This window comes from Pelophylax lessonae (genome assembly GCF_965119305.1).
Source record: "Pelophylax lessonae genome assembly, chromosome: 8".
Taxonomy (NCBI): domain Eukaryota; kingdom Metazoa; phylum Chordata; class Amphibia; order Anura; family Ranidae; genus Pelophylax; species Pelophylax lessonae.
In genome coordinates, this window is record NC_138775.1 from 24971422 (window position 1) to 24989439 (window position 18018).

Sequence of the window (18018 nt, forward strand, 5' to 3'; positions counted from 1 at the left end):
CTGTTACTGTAAAATTACACTGGCAGTGAAGGGGTTAACTTTTTTGAGAGGGAGGGGTTATATTGTCCCTAGGGGCGCGATTCTAACTGTGATTGGCTGTGGCTTGAGGTGTAAGAACAGTGATCAACAGTCCTACATAGTAGAACCGTATGATCACCATTCCTACACAGGGGAGAATGACAGGCGGCTTGTTTACATTAGCCGCCTGCCTTTCTCCCTCTCCACCGACGATCGCGAGTGACCGGCGGACGATCGGGTCCGCCGGTCACATGCGCGGGAGGGTCCGTGACCGCCCGGGAGCGTGCCTCCGGCGGCGCGCGCTCGCTCCTGAGACCCTCACAGGCTAGCGACGTAGACCTACGTCGCTCTGCCTGTGAGGGGCTGACTGCCGCAGTAAATATACTGTGAGCAATCGGCAAGTGGTGAACAGCGATAATTGTTTTTTAAACCCAGTGCATGGTTTAGCATGCTTTCCGGGCCCCAAGATGACCGCCTGGAGCTATAGAGGCTAAAGGCATAGTCCACCTTTGGGGAAAACAATGAATGCACACAGATAAAAAGAAAAAAAAAAGCACACTTATAAATTTTTTGCATTCTAGTCTGCAGAGTAGGGATCGACATATATCGAGGGCCGAAATGCACTTTCCCCGATATATCGGAATCGGCCACAGAGGTTACCGATATTGCTGATATTTCGGAAATTGGTGTACCGGAGTGATGCCTGCAGCTAGAGACATCACCCCTGTACCGGCGTCCATAGCCAAAGATCGGCTGTCTTGTAATGACAACCGATGCGGCTGAGAAGCCGCTTGGCTGTCATTCCAAGGAGCGGGAGGGGACGCCCCCCCCCCGCCTTCTGCGGCTCGCCCGGGTCTCCCATCCTATCCTACCTGCACCGCCGCCGTCTGACCGGGTCTCCATCCAGTTGTGATTTTCACCCACAGCTGCAGCAAAGATCTATCCAGTGCTTGCTATATGATCAGGTGCCAGTACTCTGCGCCACCTACTCCTAAACCCTGCCTCGGTTACTACTGGCTAGGGATCAACCGATTAATCGGCAAAGCCGATATATCGAGGGCCGATATGCACTTTTCCCGATATGTCGCAAACCAAGGTGACCAATATTGCTGATATTTTGGGAAAGTGCTGTACCGGAGTGATGTCTGCAGCTAGAGGCATCACCCCGGTACCGGCGTCCATAGCCGACGGTCGGCTGTCTTTACAAGGAGCGAGAGGGGACGCCCCCCTCCCCCGCCTTCTGCGGTTTTCCGGGGTCTCCCGTCCCAATGGGAGACCCGGGCAACCAGCCTGCACGGCCGCCAAAGACCCCATCAAAGCCGCATTCGGCTCTGATCAGGTCTCCATGCAAAAATCTGAAGTGATGTCATGACATCACTTCCAGGTACTCAGCGCCAGATTTTAAAAAATGACAGCATTGAAAACAGCCAAACTTGGGGTTTTGAATGCTTTTAAGTGCAGAGGAGGGGTTTGGGGTCTTTTAGACCCCCAGATGCCTCCACAAGAGTACCTGTCAAGCTAATAATTTTTTTTTTTTTAAATGTACAAAAATAGGCACTGAGCTCATGCAAATATGCAGCCTTGCTTGCATTAGCAACAACAGAGCTGTGCCAAGAGCGCGTGCCCTGAGCACACTCGGCACAGTAACCGGCACCTCACAATTGCGAGTTTCCCGATCATATGACCGCCGTGACATCCAAATCACAAGTCTGGCCCGCCTTCCGGAATTCCAAACCCCTTAAAGGGCCGTTGGGAGCTGGCGCCAAAAGGTGGGAGCAGTTTAAAAGGTAACTCCACTTTTGTGAAAAAATATATAGCGTATAAAATTATGACACAAGCCATATTGTAATTTAAAGTGGTTGTAAACCCTTCCATATACCCAGTGAAGCGACTGGCCTCAGGTGATACACAGAGAAAACAAATCCTCCTACATAAATTGTACCCGTTTACCTGCAGTCTTCTCTTCGCTACATCCGTTCAAAGTCCAGAATTTATACAGCTTGTCTGAGCTGTCAGAAAGCAGGGGGCGGGGAGCTGACGTTATACTCTGCAGAGCTCAGTGACAGGTGATTGGAGGTAAGGGACACACCTTTCTTCACACAGCACATAGAGGCGGTCAATCACAAGCTGTGTGCTGGAGCTCCTTCAGGACATAACTGAACATACAGCTTTTTCTTAAGAGCAGAAACAGGTGGGCTACAAAGTTTTTTTCCCTGGTAATGTACATTGATCACCCAGAGAGGGGACTGTTCTTTTTAATAAAGAGAAAAAGAGGAAGTAAACCGCTTGCCGACCACCTAACGTATGTGTGGCGCAAAGTGGCCTCCCTGCGCTGGATCACCTTCACATGTACGTACCTAGTATATGATCCGCACGCCCCGCCGATTCCTTACAGCACAAGCCGGTTTGTGGGTCTCGGCCAATGATTGGTCGCCGGCAACTGCTGATCGGCTCAGCGATTCACGAAACAGAGCTCTAAACAATACAGAGCTCTGTTCACTGGCAGCGGATCTTGCTGTTTTCTTTTTGTTTTTTAGCAGGGAAATAAGATGATCCTTAGTAAAGGCAGCACATATCACACACATTACACCTAGTTAGGTACACATTTAACCCCTTGATCGCCCCAAACTTTGACCCCTTCCTAACCAGTGTCATTAGTACTGTGAGTGTGTATATTATTAACACTGATCACTGTCAGTGGCAGTTAGTCCCCCTAGTATCAGATTGCCTGCTGAAGTATCAGAGCCCATTCACACTAGCACGACTTGTGAGGCGACTTGTGTAGCCCCAGGTCGCTTGACATAACAAAAGCAATGTTAATCAATCAGTGCCGTCTTAATTGGCACTACTGAAGTCGCTCCGACTTCAGAAAAGGGTCCTGTACTACTTTGAGGCGACCTGTGATCCGACTGTCCCATACACTTCAATGGGAGTTGCCTCCTTATCTTAACCACTTTACCTCCGCCCACAGTAATATTACTGCGGCAGAGTGGCTCGTTATCGTCTGACGACGTAGTACTACGTCGTCAGACACTCCCCCCTTCTGGGCGGCGCTTGCGCGCCGCCGGAGGCTCGCTCCCGCTGTTTTCATTCACAGCGGGAGTCGGGCCAGGGGAGGAGCAGCGGCGATCGCCGCTGCTCTGCCCCGATCGCCGGGGATCTAGTGTGGAGATCCGCCCACCTGTGTAAACACAAGCGGGCGGATCTCCATAGTGACAGGGAGTGACAGATCAGAGTGTTCAGCATAGCCTTCCCAGTAACCCAACAAACCATAGAGGGACCATGTCCTCTCCAGTGCTGCTGTGGAAGAGAGCCACCTGCAGTGGAGAAAGTAGACTGCACCTGCCTACATGGAGATGAAGGGGAATATGTTTAGGCATCTTACAGAAGGACACTTACCAGCTAGCCTGCAAACAAACCAAATTTACACTATCTAAAGTTCAGCGATCGCCGCTGCTCTTCCCCGATTGTTGGGGAATCTAGTTTGGAGATCCGCCCGCCTGTGTAAACAGAGCGGGCGGATCTCCTAAGTGACAGGGAGTGACAGATTGCAGTGTTCAGCATAGCTGAACATCCGATCTGTCCCTGTGTCACTCAGTCACCTCCCTCCCTAAACGTCAGTAAGCACCAGGCATACATTAACCTCTCCCTCTCCAATAAAATGAACCCCTTCCCTGCCAGTGTCATTTTTACAGTAACAGTGCATATATATAGCACTGATTACTGCAGTAATGTCACTGGTACCCCCAAAAGTGTCAAAAATGTCAGTCAAGGGTCCGATCTGTCCGCCGCAATGTCGCAGTCACGCAAAACCGCAGATCGCCGCCATTACGCGTTAAAAAAAAAAACACCAAAAATGACAGAAATCTTTCCCTTTGTTAGTTAACGCAATAAATTTTGCGCAAACCAATCAAAATACGCTTATTGCGATTTTTTTTACCAAACATAGGTAGCAGAAAACAAATTGGCCAAAAATTTTTAAAAAAATTGGTTTTTACATCTTTTTTGGGGGGAATTTCATATAAAAAAATGTTAAAAATATTGTTATTTTTTCAAAATAAACGCTCTTTTTTTGTTTATAGCACAAAAAGTAAAAATCGCACAGGCGATCAAATACCACCAAAAGAAAGCTCTGTTTGTGGGAAAAAAAGGACGTAAATTTCGTTTGGGTACGGCGTCGCACGACCGCGCAATTGTCAGTTGAAGTCGCACAGTGCCGAATCGCAAAAAGTGGCCTGGACGGAAGACAGCAAAATCCTCCGGTGGTAAAGTGGTTAATTGACACGACTTGTTATCAGACTTTCCAGGAAGAAGAAAGAGATTAACCAGGCATTCCACACAGACAAAGTCGCCTGTCTCTTCAAAGTAGTGCTCGAGTCTCTAAACCAGTCTCTAAACAAGTCACGGGCGACTTTCTGGTCGTGGTAGTGTGAACCGGTGTTCCGTGAAAAATCCATACCCGTGAGAAAACCATACCCTCGTCACTTCCGGTGCACCTACGGAGGGTATGGATTTCTCACGGTAGTTAAACTTGCGGCGCTTACATTAAAACAGCTCCTCTGAAACGTAAATCATCTCCGCTCTTCGCCCTGTCACTGCCCTCATCTCCGGTAATAAATATAAAAGCGGATCACGGAGCCGCGATCGCCGTCACATTTACATCTCATACTCCCGCCGCCGCTTTTATATTTATTACCGGAGATGAGGGCAGTGACAGGGCGAAGAGCGGAGATGATTTACGTTTCAGATGAGCTGTTTTAATGTAAGCGCCCCAAGTTTTACATCAGACACAGTGCCGTGAGAATTTCATGCCCACCGAGCATGCGCACTTGTCTAATTCTTTAATGTTCAATCACGTATCCGGGGCTCTGAGCATGCGCACTGCTGCGCTGCTCAGCTGTTTCAGCCCGGAAGTGACGAGGGTATGGTTTCTCCACGGGGTATGGTCTTTTAACGTTACACCGGCTCTCACAGTCCCGTTATAAGTCGCTGATCACCGCCATTAATTGTATAAAAAAATAAAAATAAATACAAATTCCAGTCTATATCCCATAGTTAGATGCTTTTTATGTTTTTAATGCAAAAAAAATAAATAAATAAATAAAAAACCCAGTGGTAATCAAATACCACCAAAATAAAGCTCTGTGTGTATGAAAAAAATATGAATTTTGTTTGGGTACAATGTTGCATGACTGCGCAATCGCCAATTAAAGTAGCAGTGTTCAAATAGCATAAAATGGCCTGGTCATGAATGGGGTTAAGTGTGGGTGTGTCAGTGTGTTTGGGGGGGGGGGGGGGGTGTTGATAAATGGCACCATGTTTCATGTTACACCCTAACATGGGTGTATCGTAATACATGGATGCAAAGCGGACTAAACTTCTAAAGCAGACCTCCAGGCAAACAGCTGATGTTTTACCTGTCAATGCATTTGTAATTCTGAATTGCTAGGCTTGTGATTTACACACCTCTGTTATGCTGCACAGCCAGGCAGGTGACATACTGGCTTCCTGGTTGAGCAACGCAGCAGCCATTGGCGTTTTTATCTTTAATTAATTTGCAAAGATTTCAAACAAACTTTCACATTGTCATTATGGGGGATTGTTTGTAGGATTTTGAAGAAAATAATGAATTTAATCCATTTTGGAAAAAGACTAACATAACAAAATGTAGAAAAAGTGAAGCACTGTGAATACTTTCCGGATGCGCTGTATAGCGGCTAAAGGCATAGTCCACCTTTTGGGATAACCATTTATTTGGGATATACAGGCGGTCCCCGGGTTACAAACAAGATAGGGACTGTAGGTTTGTTCTTAAAGCGGAGTTCCACCTTAAAATTATACTTACCTCCATCTTCTCGCTCCGGGTCACCTGAAAAACAAATGGATAATCGCAATTTTTTTTTTTTTTTTTTTTACACTTCCCTTGTTTCGAAGAAAATATACTTACCTTCCTTCCTCTTCCTCCCCTCGGCGGCCACGGCAATTCGGCACTTCCTGGCTTTGCAATGATTCCTGGGAGCTGAACGTCATCGCTCCCAGGAATCAATGCGCCTGCACCGGCCCCGGCGTCAGTTCCGGTGCAGGCGCCGTCATACCTTGCTAAACAGCTTCTGGGCATGCCCAGAAGCTATGCAGGGATGACGCTGCGGCACCGGAAGTGACGGCGGGGCCGGTGCAGTGCATCGTGGGACCGAAGAAGACGGAAGAGGACACAGAAGAGGATCGCGCTGGCTTCAAGCTGCCCACACCTGAGATGGCAGCGCTGGACAATACTTTTTCAAGGTAAGTATTTGTCCTAAAAGGTAAGTTCCCATTGTGGAATGTACTAGCCCTGACTGTCCCAGGGGTATTTTTATAAAAAAAAAGTATTCCAGGGTGGAACTCCGCTTTAAAGCCGAGTTCCACCCTGGGAAAGTTTTTTTTTTTTTTTTTTAATAAAAATCCCCCTGGGACAGTCAGGGCTAGTGCATTCCACAATGGCTAGCCTCTGAACTGTCCAGGGTTGCACTTTTTAGAAGAAAGCATGCCCAGAAGCTGTTTAGAAGGGGATGACGCGCGCGCCCCGGAACTGACGTCAGGGCCGGTGCAGGCGCAATGATTCCTGGGAGCAATGACGATCAGCTCCCAGGAATCATTGCAAAGCCAGGAAGTGACGACGGGCCGCGGCCGCCGAAGGGGAGGAAGAGGAAGTAAGGTAAGCATATTTTCTTCTCTACAAGGTAAGTAAAAAAAAAAAAAAAAAATGCGATTATCCATTTGTTTTTCAGGTGACCCGGAGCGAGACGATGGAGGTAAGTATAATTTTAGGGTGGAACTCCACTTTAAGTTGAATTTGTTTGCAAGTTGCAACAGGTAAATTTTTTACGTGTAGCTCCAGCTAAAATAATAATTTTTAGGTTTTTTGGATAGCATAGGGAAGGGTTAACACCCTTGTACCATTTATTTTGCTGTCTCTACCCCTGTTCAGAAGATTTCACCTCACTTTCTGTCCCTATGACAATTGGATTTTGAAAATATTGGAGTAAATTTCCCTTCCTAGGGGGAGATTTCTCCTCACTTCCTGTTGTCTCCCTCCATTTGTAAGTAGGAGTCGTTTGTAAGTCGGATTTTTGTAACCCTGGGACCGCCTGCAATGTACTTTTACTAATTTTTTTGCATTCTGGTTTGTAGAGTACTGCAACAATAATCCTGCAAGTTCTTCCTCTAGCCCCAGGTCATTTTTTTTTCTATTAAAATAACAAACATATTATACTTACCTGTTCTGTGCAGTTGGTTTTGCAAAGGGTAGCCCCAGGTATGGTGTGTGGCCTTGTGTGGTGGTGGTGGTGGGGGGGGGGGGGGGGTAGTTATGGTGTGCAGCCTGGTGTGGTGGGGGACGGGAGGGGGGGGGGTAGATATGGTGTGCGGCCTGGTGTGGTGGTGGGGGGGTAGATATGGTGTGCTCCTGGGAGAGGGGGGGGGGGTCAGTATGGTGCGCTCCGTCTGCTGTCCCCCGGCCCATGGAGCACCAGCCGCCACTGGTCGTGAGGTATCGCAGCATTTATGCTCTATTGAAATTTACAAGTCCCTCTGCAGATGAGACTTGTGGTCCTTCCATTCACAGATTCCTGTGAATAGCTCCGTGAATGGATGATGCAGCTGTGTGGGTGGAGCCATGCAAAGCCATACCAAGTTCAAGAGAACAGAAGGCTGCAGGGAGAAGGACCCCGCTGATCGCTGTATAAGGCCTCATGCACACTGGACGCTATCAAAACGTCATTAGAAAGCTGTAGAAGTTTTTCAGCTTTTTTGCAGTATAGCGTTTTTTAGCTTTTTTTCAGCTGTAGCATTTAGGTTTTATTTTTAGCAAAGCTATACTCCCACAAAAGCTTATGGCCCAAAAACGTTAATAAACGCCGAATAGCCACGTTTTTGGCATTTTCAGCATTTTTAAGCTTTTATTAGAGTTAGAGTGTTTTACAGTTGAAAAACATCTCGTTCTGGGTTTTTTTCCAGCCAGAAAACGCCCCTGCCAAAAAATGCTGATAACAGCCTGTGTGTGCATTGACACATAGGAGAACATGCTGGGGAGTTTACTGGCTGCAGAAAAAAAGTCTGACGCCAAAAACAGCCGCTGTAAAAGCACCCCGTGTGCATGAGGCCTAAATGTCACTGGTGAGGTCAGTGGCAGTTAGTTCCCCCAGTGCCAGAATGCCCGCCGCAATATTGCAGTCCTGTTATAAGTCGATAATCCCTGCCATTAATTGTTTAAAACAATAAATGAATACAAATTCCAGTGTGTGTGTGTATATATATATATATATATATATATATATATATATATATATATATATATATATATATATATATATATACACACACATACATACATACACACACACCATAGTAGATGCAATAACTTTCACACAAACCAATAAAAATACACTTATACTGGGATTCTTTTTTTCTTCCTACCAAACATGTAGCAGAATACATCTTGGGCAACAATTTATGAATACATTTTATTGGATGTTTTATAGCAGAAAGTAAAAAATATTGTTTTTATTTATACATTTTCGGTCTTTTTATTTAAGAAATAAAAACCCAGTGGTAATCAAATACCACCAAAAGAAAGCTCTATTTGTGTGAATAAATATCAATTTTGTTTGGGTACAGTGTTGCATGACCACGCAATCACCAATTATAGTAACGCAGTGTCGAATAGCAAAAAACGGGCTGGTGTGTGTGTGTGTGTGTGTGTGTGTGTGTGTGTGTGTGTGTGTGTGTGTGTGTGTGTGTGTGTGTGTGTGTGTTAGGGGGAGAAGTTGGGAAAGCGTTCTTTCACACGGCACAGTCCGTTCTCTGCTCAGTGGGGGAATCGATCTGCCGATCCCCGCTGAGCAGGCGGATGACAACTCTGTCTCCGCTCTGTGTGCAGAGACTAAGCTTTCAGATCCCGCGGTGTCCTCTATGGGGAGATCGGATGAGAATGGACCGCCTCTCCGTTCTCATCCGATCTGATCCACCAGACGGATGGAAAATAGGGTTTCCATCCGTCCGGATTTCACAGACAGAAACGGATAGCAGCGGGTGTCAGCGGAGAGGTCTCCGCTGACATCTGCTGCCCCATAGGGATGCATGGAGCATCCGATCCGGTCCGCCTGAAAAACTGACAGGCGGATCGGATCGCCTGTGTGAAAGGACCCAAATGGCAACATGTTTCATGTTACACCCTAAACATGGGTGTATCGTAATACATGGATGCAAGGCTGGACTAAGCTTTTAAAGCAGACCTCCAGGCAAACAGCTGATGTTTACCTGTTCATTCATTTGCAATTCTGAAATTGTGATTAACACACCTCTGTTATGGCTTGTGATTTACACACCTCTGTTATGCTGCACAGCCAGGCAGGTGACATACTGGCTTCCTGGTTGAGTAACACAGTTGCTGGCGTTACCTCTCCCCTCCAGGCTGCTCAGCATACAATGAAGCAACATCCTCACCTGTCTGGGCAGAGGCATGATTTAGAATAGCCATTCTCCAACTTAGTTCTGTTTAACCAAGTGGTTGCTAGTGGTTAGTAGAGCTGTGGCTTATTGGACTTCCCCATTGATGGGGTCTGCATATTTCTAGAATGAGCCAGTGGCACCAATGATCCAGTGTCTGGAAGGGTGCAATTCTCATCACCACTGTAAGGGGGCATTCTTTCCACTGATGGTCTGGTTTCAGGGGTTCCCCTCGACCTGAAAACTATTTCATGGGCCATACACACTATAAGATTTTCTGAAGACTTTTTCCTTTAGGCTTACAAAAACCATATAATATGAGGTCACACCTAAACACTTTCAATTTGTATGCAATCTGTCAGGCCCTTGCACTACATAGAAAAGGTAAATCTGAAGAAAAAGTCTTCAGAAAATAGTACTACTGCGGCAAAGTGGCTCGTTATCGTCTGACGATGTAGACCTACGTCGTCAGACACTCCCCTTTCTCGGCGGCGCGCGCGCGCCGCCGGAGGCTCGCTCCCGCTGTAATCAGTCACAGCAGGAGTCGGGCCAGGGGAGGAGCAGCGGCGATCGCCACCGCTCTTCCCCGATCGTCGGGGATCTAGTGTGGAGATCCGCCTTCTTGTGTAAACAAAGCGGGCGGATCTCCTAAGTGACAGGCAGGGTCAGATTGCAGGGTTCAGCATAGCTGAACCCTGGATCTGTCCTTGTGTCACTCAGTCACCTCCCCCCACACACGTCAGTAAGCACCAGGCATACATTAACCCCTCCCTCTCCAATAAAATTAACCCCTTCCCTGCCAGTGTCATTTTTACAGTAAGGGCTCTTTCACACGGGCGGTCCGATCAGATCCGCCTGTCAGTTTTTTAGGCGGATCTGATCGGATCCTCCATACAGCTCTATGGGGCAGCGGGTGTCAGCGGAGGTCACCTCCGCTGACACCCGCTGCCATCCGCATCCGATCCTGTGCTGAAATCTGGACGGATGGAAACCCTATTTTTCCATCCGTTCAGTAATCGGAGCGGAGCGGATCTGATGAGAGCGGACAAGCGGTCCGCTCTCCTCCGATCCCCCATAGAGGACAGCGGGTGCTGAGACACCTTCCTCTCCGCTCTGCAAGCGGAGACGGAGCTGTCATCCGCCCGGCTCAGCGGGGATCGCGGATCGATCCCCGCTGAGCAACACGGATCCGCCTGCGGAGGCGGACCGTGTGAAAGAAGCCTAACAGTGCATATTTATAGCACTGATTACTGCAGTGATGTCACTGGTACTCCCAAAAGTGTCAAAAATGTCAGTCAAGGGTCCGATCTGTCCGCCGCAATGTCGCAGGCCCGCAAAAAAAAAAAAAAAAAAAAAAAAACGCAAATCGCTGCCATTACACGTTAAAAAAAAAAAAAAAAAAAAAACACCAAAAATGACAGAAATCTTTCCCTTTGTTAGTAAACGCAATAACTTTTGCGCAAACCAATCAAAATACGCTTATTGTGAATTTTTTTTACCAAACATATGTAGCAGAAAACAAATTGGCCAAAAATTTAAAAAAAATTAGATTTTTACATTTTTTTGGGGGGGAATTTCATATAAAAAAAATGTGAAAAATATTGTTTTTTCAAAATTTACGCTCTTTTTTGTTCATAGCGCAAAAAGTAAAAATCGCACAGGTGATCAAATACCACCAAAAGAAAGCTCTGTTTGTGGGAAAAAAAGGACGTAAATTTCGTTTGGGTATGGCGTCGCATGACCGCGCAATTGTCAGTTAAAGTCGCACAGCGCCGAATCGCAAAAAGTGGCCCAGACGTAAGACAGCAAAATCCTCCGGTGGTAAAGTGGTTAAAGCTTTGGCCATACTTCTTTAGCATAACAATTTCCATACAGCGGTTGCACTAAAGTATCAAAAAAAATTAGGTTTACTATCGCATGGAGTAACAGATTAATGGGTTTGATTTAAAAAACAAATTTGGGTATAAAAAAAAAAAAAACCCACAAAGCACACATTTCAGTATGAAAAACAAACTGAAAATTAATTCTGAACAATAGCAATGTGTTGGATTTAAAAAACAATGCAGATTAAAAAAAAAAAAAAAAGAGACAGACAAGAGACACACGTGCCAGTATGAATGCAGCAAACTGGAAATTAGAAACAATAGCTGTGTGTGTGGGTGGCATTACACACAGAGGATGATGTCAGGGGGGCACTTTTTGCAAACCGTCTGCTTAACCATTTCAGCTCTGGAAGATTTTACCCCCTTCGTGACCAAGCCATTTTTTTTGCTATACCTCACTGCGCTACTTTAACTGGTAATTGCGCGGTCATATAACTAATATATATATATATATATATATATATATATATATATATATATATATATATATATATATATATATATATATATATATATATATATATATATTTCTTCATAAATGTGGGCCAAAATGTATTCTGCTACATTGTCTTTGGTAAATAAAAACCCCAGTAAGTGTAAATAATTGGTTTGCATGAAAGCTATGTCTACAAACTGGGGGTTATTTACTGGAATATTTTTTAAAAAAAATTTCTACTACTAAGGGCCCTTTCACACGGGCGCTCCGTGTGTCCGCAAATCATCCTATTTTTTTGCGGATGATTTACGGACATAATGTAAGTCTATGGCATTGCGGATGTCAGCGGAATACCATCCTCTGACATCCGATTTTCTTCCTTTCAGTTCTGTTCCGTTTTTCGAACGGAACAGAACCCTATTTTTCCTCCGTTCAAAAAACGGAAAGGAAGGAATATCGGATGTCAGCGGTGTCATCCGCAATGCCCATAGACTTACATTATGTCCGCATATCATCCGCAAATGGATGGGATGATATGCGGACTTACGGAGCGGATGACACAACTGTCATCCGCTCCGTGAAAAAAAGAAAAAAAAAGTGCTGCAGCGGACAAAAACAGCGGAGCGGCCGTGTGAAAGAGGCCTTATGGTGGTGATAGGCAACTTATAAACGGGACATCGACATTTCAGCAGGCAATCTGACACCGACGCTGGGTAAGAACGGACTGTCACTGATATTACCAGTGATACTAATACAGTGATCGGTGCTAATATACTATACACTGTCACTGTACTAATGACACTGGGTGGGAAGGGGTTAACATATAGGGTGATCAAGCGGTTAAATGTGTGTATAAATGCTGCTTTTACTAATTGCACTAAGTTTCTCATCCAACAGAGATTGTTCCCTGTGTACAGAGATCAGTGTTAAATGTCAACACAGGGCTGTGATTAGGCACAGCCATTCAGCAGGTCCCGGCTGTGAATCAGTGGCCGAGACATGCTGAAAAAAACCAAAACGGCACAAGCTTCTTTTTGGCAGATTACAAGCGATTTTTGGCCCCACAGACTTCAATAGAAACGCCTGACTTGAGTGTAAAAACGCTCAAACAGAAGCTTTCCACCCCCAATTTCCTCTCCCTCTCCTCCCCCTGGTGCTTTCTATTGGCTGAACAAACGCTTGAAGCTGTAAAACGCCTGTAATACACTTCTAAAATGCTTTTAAAAAAGCTTGTAAAAAGCCTAAAAAAAAACCACCTGAAAAACAACAGTAAATCAATACGCTCAGATGTGAATGGAGCCTAATGTAACAGACAAGCCGAAGCTCCAGGTGGGCCAGCTCCCGAGACGCGCCGTTTGTACCTTTTCGCCCGCCCTGTGCTAGACTGGTTGCTACAATCGACAGCCGCCTGGCGTCTAGCAACCAGTGACGTCACGGTCCCGAGAGGAAAGCGAGGCTGAGGAGAGGACCCAGCATGCAGAGTGGAGGAGGATCTTCCTTGACCTCCTCCGCGCCTATTACGGACTCTATGGCTCCACCCACCTCCTCCCTCCATCTTCTACTGTATGACCGCTGCGGATAGGAAGGACAGGAGCAGAACCAGAGTCAACCTACTTTCTGCGGGGAGCAGTGAGTGACAACATATTATGTGTTATGATGTGCATCATTGTTTCCTTATACTTAGCTACCCCCTGGCACTATACCTGTATAATACAGCTATGGGACAGGTATATAGTGCCAGGAGCATCTATATACAGGATGTAACTATTTCAAAATCATTTGGAGGAAAAAAAGTAATTTTTGGTTTCGGTTTTCGGCCCAGAATTTTTCATTTAGGTGCATCCCTAAAAGCTATAGGACCAATACACCAGCCAGGTAACCAGCATTTTTTTTTTTTTAAGAAGAGGTCAGCAACGCCACAAAAAAAAAAAAAAAAAAAAAAAAAAAAAAAAAAAACACACTATACCAGACATCACATGCTACTGGAATATGCCATCTGCTTATAGGAATTCTGCTCCAGAGGATCACAGGGATACCTGAACCCTATGTGAAAATTGAACTTTGCTTAGAGACTCCCAACTCTGCCCAGAGGTTCAGCATTGCTACAATTGACTAGTAATGTTCTAGCTGCAGACCCTCTTAAAAGCGTAAACGATCCTCACCTGCAGCATGGAAGCCAAGTTCGCCATATGTTCATTGAGCGCACTCTCCGACTCCCTGTAGGTGAGACAGGTGAACTGGTATTCCTCTGGATCAAATGAGTCTGCACCCTGTTGCTCCACGTCATTAGCAACCCCAACATAGTAATCTTCTATATCTCCTGGGTCATCGTCTTCCTCCTCTTCCTCCTCTTCACAATTAGGGTCATAGTCTTCATTGCTGTCTGATCCTTGACTGTTCATATCGACAGACATTTTACCATCGGGGGGAGGGGGGGGGGGGGGAAAGCCAAGACCAGAGCTACAAAATCCTGAGCATGCTCACTTTACTGCAGGACACCTTGCTGCTTTCTGGCACCCATCCGGGGCTGTAGTATGCTGGGGTGAAAAAAAAAAAAAAAGAGAAACACACGTTTACTATTTAGAAACCATATGTAGAGATCATAGAAGAAAGCGAACTATACATTTAAAACTTCAGTGGGGTGCTTAAAAAACAAAAAACAGATGATTTGCAAAAAGGCGAAAATGGTGGAAACCAGATTCCAAAAGGACTATGCTATCATATGCACGCTGGTAATAGTAGTAGTAAACAAAAAAAAAATAGAGCTCTGTATTCACGCCATTACATTTTTAATCAAGCAGTGCCAGTTCCTGAATCTGACCTGGCATCAGTCTCTTGGAAGTCCTCAGTACAGCAGAGCTGAGAGTGGGAGCGGAAAAGCAGCACAAGCTGTTGGTGAATTGCACTGTAATACTCATGTGCTAACAAGGGAAATGCTGATATAAAAAGAGAGCAGAGTGACAGATTAGCTCAGTGTTTCTCAACCTTTTTTCAGTCAAGGCATCCTTTAAACCAGGCATGTCCAACCTGCGGCCCAGGGGCCGCATGCGGCCTGGAACCACAGGCAATGCGGCCCACTGCCCCCTGACAATTTTTTTTTGCTGTGGAGGAAGGAAGTCGGGTCGGGGGCACAGCCACAGCAGCTTCCAACTAACAGTAGGCAGAGGCCTCCTCGAAAGGGAGTGTGGGTTTGGGGGGGAGTAGAGCATGTGCAGTGTTTCTGATTTTACCACCCTGACCACTTCAAATCACTGAAGTCGTCATGGTGGTTAGAGAGTTCCTTTAACCACTTATCCCTGGGTGGACGTCATATGACGGCGGTAAATTTTGCGGTAGTGTACCGGGATGATGCCTCTAGCTAGAGGCATCATCCCGGTACCATGGTTTAGAGCCGACGGTTGGCTTTCCGTCGGTACCGACCGATGCGGCTCGGGAGCCGCTCGATCGTTACCCGGGGGGGCGGGAGGGGACGTTCCCCCCCTCCCGCCGCCTTCGGTGGCTTTTACCGGGAACGTCCGCCGGCTGGATGGAGTCCCGATGAATGCCGGAAACGGCTTCGATCGGGTCTCCGATGAAATAACCCGGAGGCGGCATCCATGACGTCACTTCCGGGTTACTGTGCTGCAAAAGGCGGCAAATTTGAAAAACGGCTGTAGGCAAAAACGCAGTTTACAGGGAAGTGTAATGGAGGGGTCTAGGGACCCTCGATCCCTCCATAAGGAGTACCTGTCACTGCATATTGGTGTCACAAGGGATGTTTACATTGCTTGTGACAGCAATAAAAGTGATTAGATTTTTTTTTTTTTTTTTAAAAACTAATAAAGTCAAAAAAAGAAATAAAATAAATGGGGGAAAAAAAAAAATTTAGCCGCCCCCGTCACCGTTAGCTCGCGCACAAAAAAAACGTATACGGAAGTCGAGCCGCAAATGAAATCGCTGTTCAAACCACACATGTGAGGTATCGCCGCGATCACCAGAGCGTGAGCAATAATTTAAAAAAAAGAGCTACACTCTAACTCTAAACTGGTAACCGTAAATAAATTTAAAGCATCGCCTATTGAGATCTCTATTGACCGTAGTTTGTCGCCATCCCACGAGGGGGGGGGCGCAATTTTAAACCATAACATGTTGGGTATCTATTTACTCGGCGTGACATCATCTTTCACAATATACAAAAAAAATGGGCTAACTTTACTGTTTAGTATTTTTTAAATGCAGTGAAATGTGATTTTTCAAAATTTTTCCCAAAAAAATGGCGTTTTAATGACCGCTGCGCAAATACCGCATGACCAAAAATATTGCAATGACCGACATTTTATTCTCCAGAGTCTTTGCTAAAAAAATATATATAATGTTTGGGGGTTCTAAGTAGTTTTCTAGGAAAAAATACTGATTTTAACTTGTAAACAAAAAGTGTCCGATATAGGGCTGGGGCTTAAGTGGTTAATATCTCTCAGAAGAAGTAAACCTCTGTATACTGATTCCATTTCATTTGATCATCCTCTAGTTGTGTTAAGTTAGTGCGGGGTGGCGGCATTTTATTACTTATATACCTTAACTATAGTATACATTTTATATGCGGCCCGAGAAAGTTTCTCTACACTCAATGTGGCTCAGAGAAGCCAAGAGGTTGGACACCCATGCTTTAAACATATGGACAGTCTCGAGGCACCCTATTCTAAAATGTAAAAACTAAACTAATTAGGGGATTGGAGGACCTTAATTATGAAGAGCGTCTGCAAATCGCTTGATTTATTCTCCCTGGAGAAGAGACGCCTGAGGGGGGACATGATAGCAATTTTTAAATATCTCAATGGGGATCTCAGCTTAGAAAAAAAGCTGTTCAGTCGAAGGGATTGCATGAGGACTCGAGGGCATACAATGCGATTAGAGGAGAAGCGTTTTAACCTCAGGCAATGCGGGGGGTTCTTTACTGTTGGGGCTACAAGATTGTGGAATTCTCTACCACAAGAGGTGGTTTCTGCGGGAAGTATGGTGGCTTTCAAAAGTCTCTTAGACTTACATCTCAAGGATCAGAACATTCAGGGCTATGTGAGATGATTACAGCCACACACACCTACACAGGTTGAACTAGATGGACTATTGTCTTTATTCAACCTCACCTACTATGCAACAATGTAACTATTCCAAAAGTTTTACACAATGCAGCAACATCCACACACGTAGGACACCCAACGTTAGAGGTGATTTCTTTTCTCCAAAGCAAATACACTTTTGCACACTGGTATTGACTAATATTCCAATGTTTCTCTTCATCAGTAAACTAATGTGACCCCAATGCTGAGGGAGAGAGGCAGAGGAGGGTCAAACAAGGATGCTGTGGAGGCAACAGACATCCTCCTTGTCAACAAATGACATCATTGGTTCTTAGGATACCAGTGTCTAGAAAGTCGTAATAGTGTATAATGGAAACCTGTGGCTTTGTGTAACTAAAAGGCAGGCTTGATCCACCTGCTGGCTTGTATTCAATTATTGATCAATTTTTAGCCATTTTGCCAAGGCACCCCTGAAAAAACCTCAAGGCACACCAGGGTGCCTGGGCAAGCAGGTTGAAAGGCTGGATTAGCTCATCACTCTGCTGCTTCTCCTTAACCAATTTTACTGCAGCAGGCTGGCTCTCCTGCGCGAACCAATGTAGCTCTACGTCGATCTCGCGCAAGGTGCTGGGGCGCCACTAGGCAGCGGGAATGCCGATCCACGGGGCCGGCGGCCGCGATTACCGCCGGGCACCCGCAATCGCTCCCCGCTGAGAGAGAAGAACAGTCAGCTGTTGTAAACACAGCCGACCGTTCTCTCTGAAATGATCATAGAGAGCCTGTGATCCTCCTATATAGGAACACGCGTCTCCATGTTCATTTCACAAGCCCATCCCCCATACAGTTAGAAAACACCCTCTAGGCTCACACTTAACCCCTTTCCTGCCAGTGTCATTATTACAGCATATTTTTAGCACTGATTACTGTAGTAATGTCACTGGACCCCCCAAAAATGTAAAAAATGTCAGTTAGGGGTCCGATTTGTCCGCCGCAATGTCACAGTCCCGCTGAAAAAAAAAAAAAAAAAAAAAAAAATCGCAGATCACTGCCATTACTAGTAAAAAAAATAAATAAAATAAAAAAATGACAAATCTTTCATATGCAGTTTAAGGCCCCGTTCACACTGGGGCGATCCGAC

General features: G+C 45.7%; 2 protein-coding genes across 2 annotated transcripts in view; one reads left to right on the forward strand and one right to left on the reverse strand.

Annotated features, from left to right (window-relative positions):
* LOC309562133 (kelch-like protein 10) overlaps window positions 1-18018 on the forward strand; it is a gene marked incomplete at its 3' end in the record, with an annotated part of 516189 nt that overhangs the window by 314650 nt on the left and 183521 nt on the right. The window lies entirely within an intron of this gene.
* The window catches only part of ARIH2 (ariadne RBR E3 ubiquitin protein ligase 2), a 106251-nt gene that overhangs the window by 56082 nt on the left and 32151 nt on the right, over window positions 1-18018 (reverse strand). The window contains exon 2 of the mRNA XM_082266429.1: window positions 13986-14360. Coding sequence (XP_082122555.1) covers window positions 13986-14237 — 252 coding nt within the window. The 5' untranslated portion in view covers window positions 14238-14360. The remainder of the gene's footprint in view (window positions 1-13985; window positions 14361-18018) is intronic.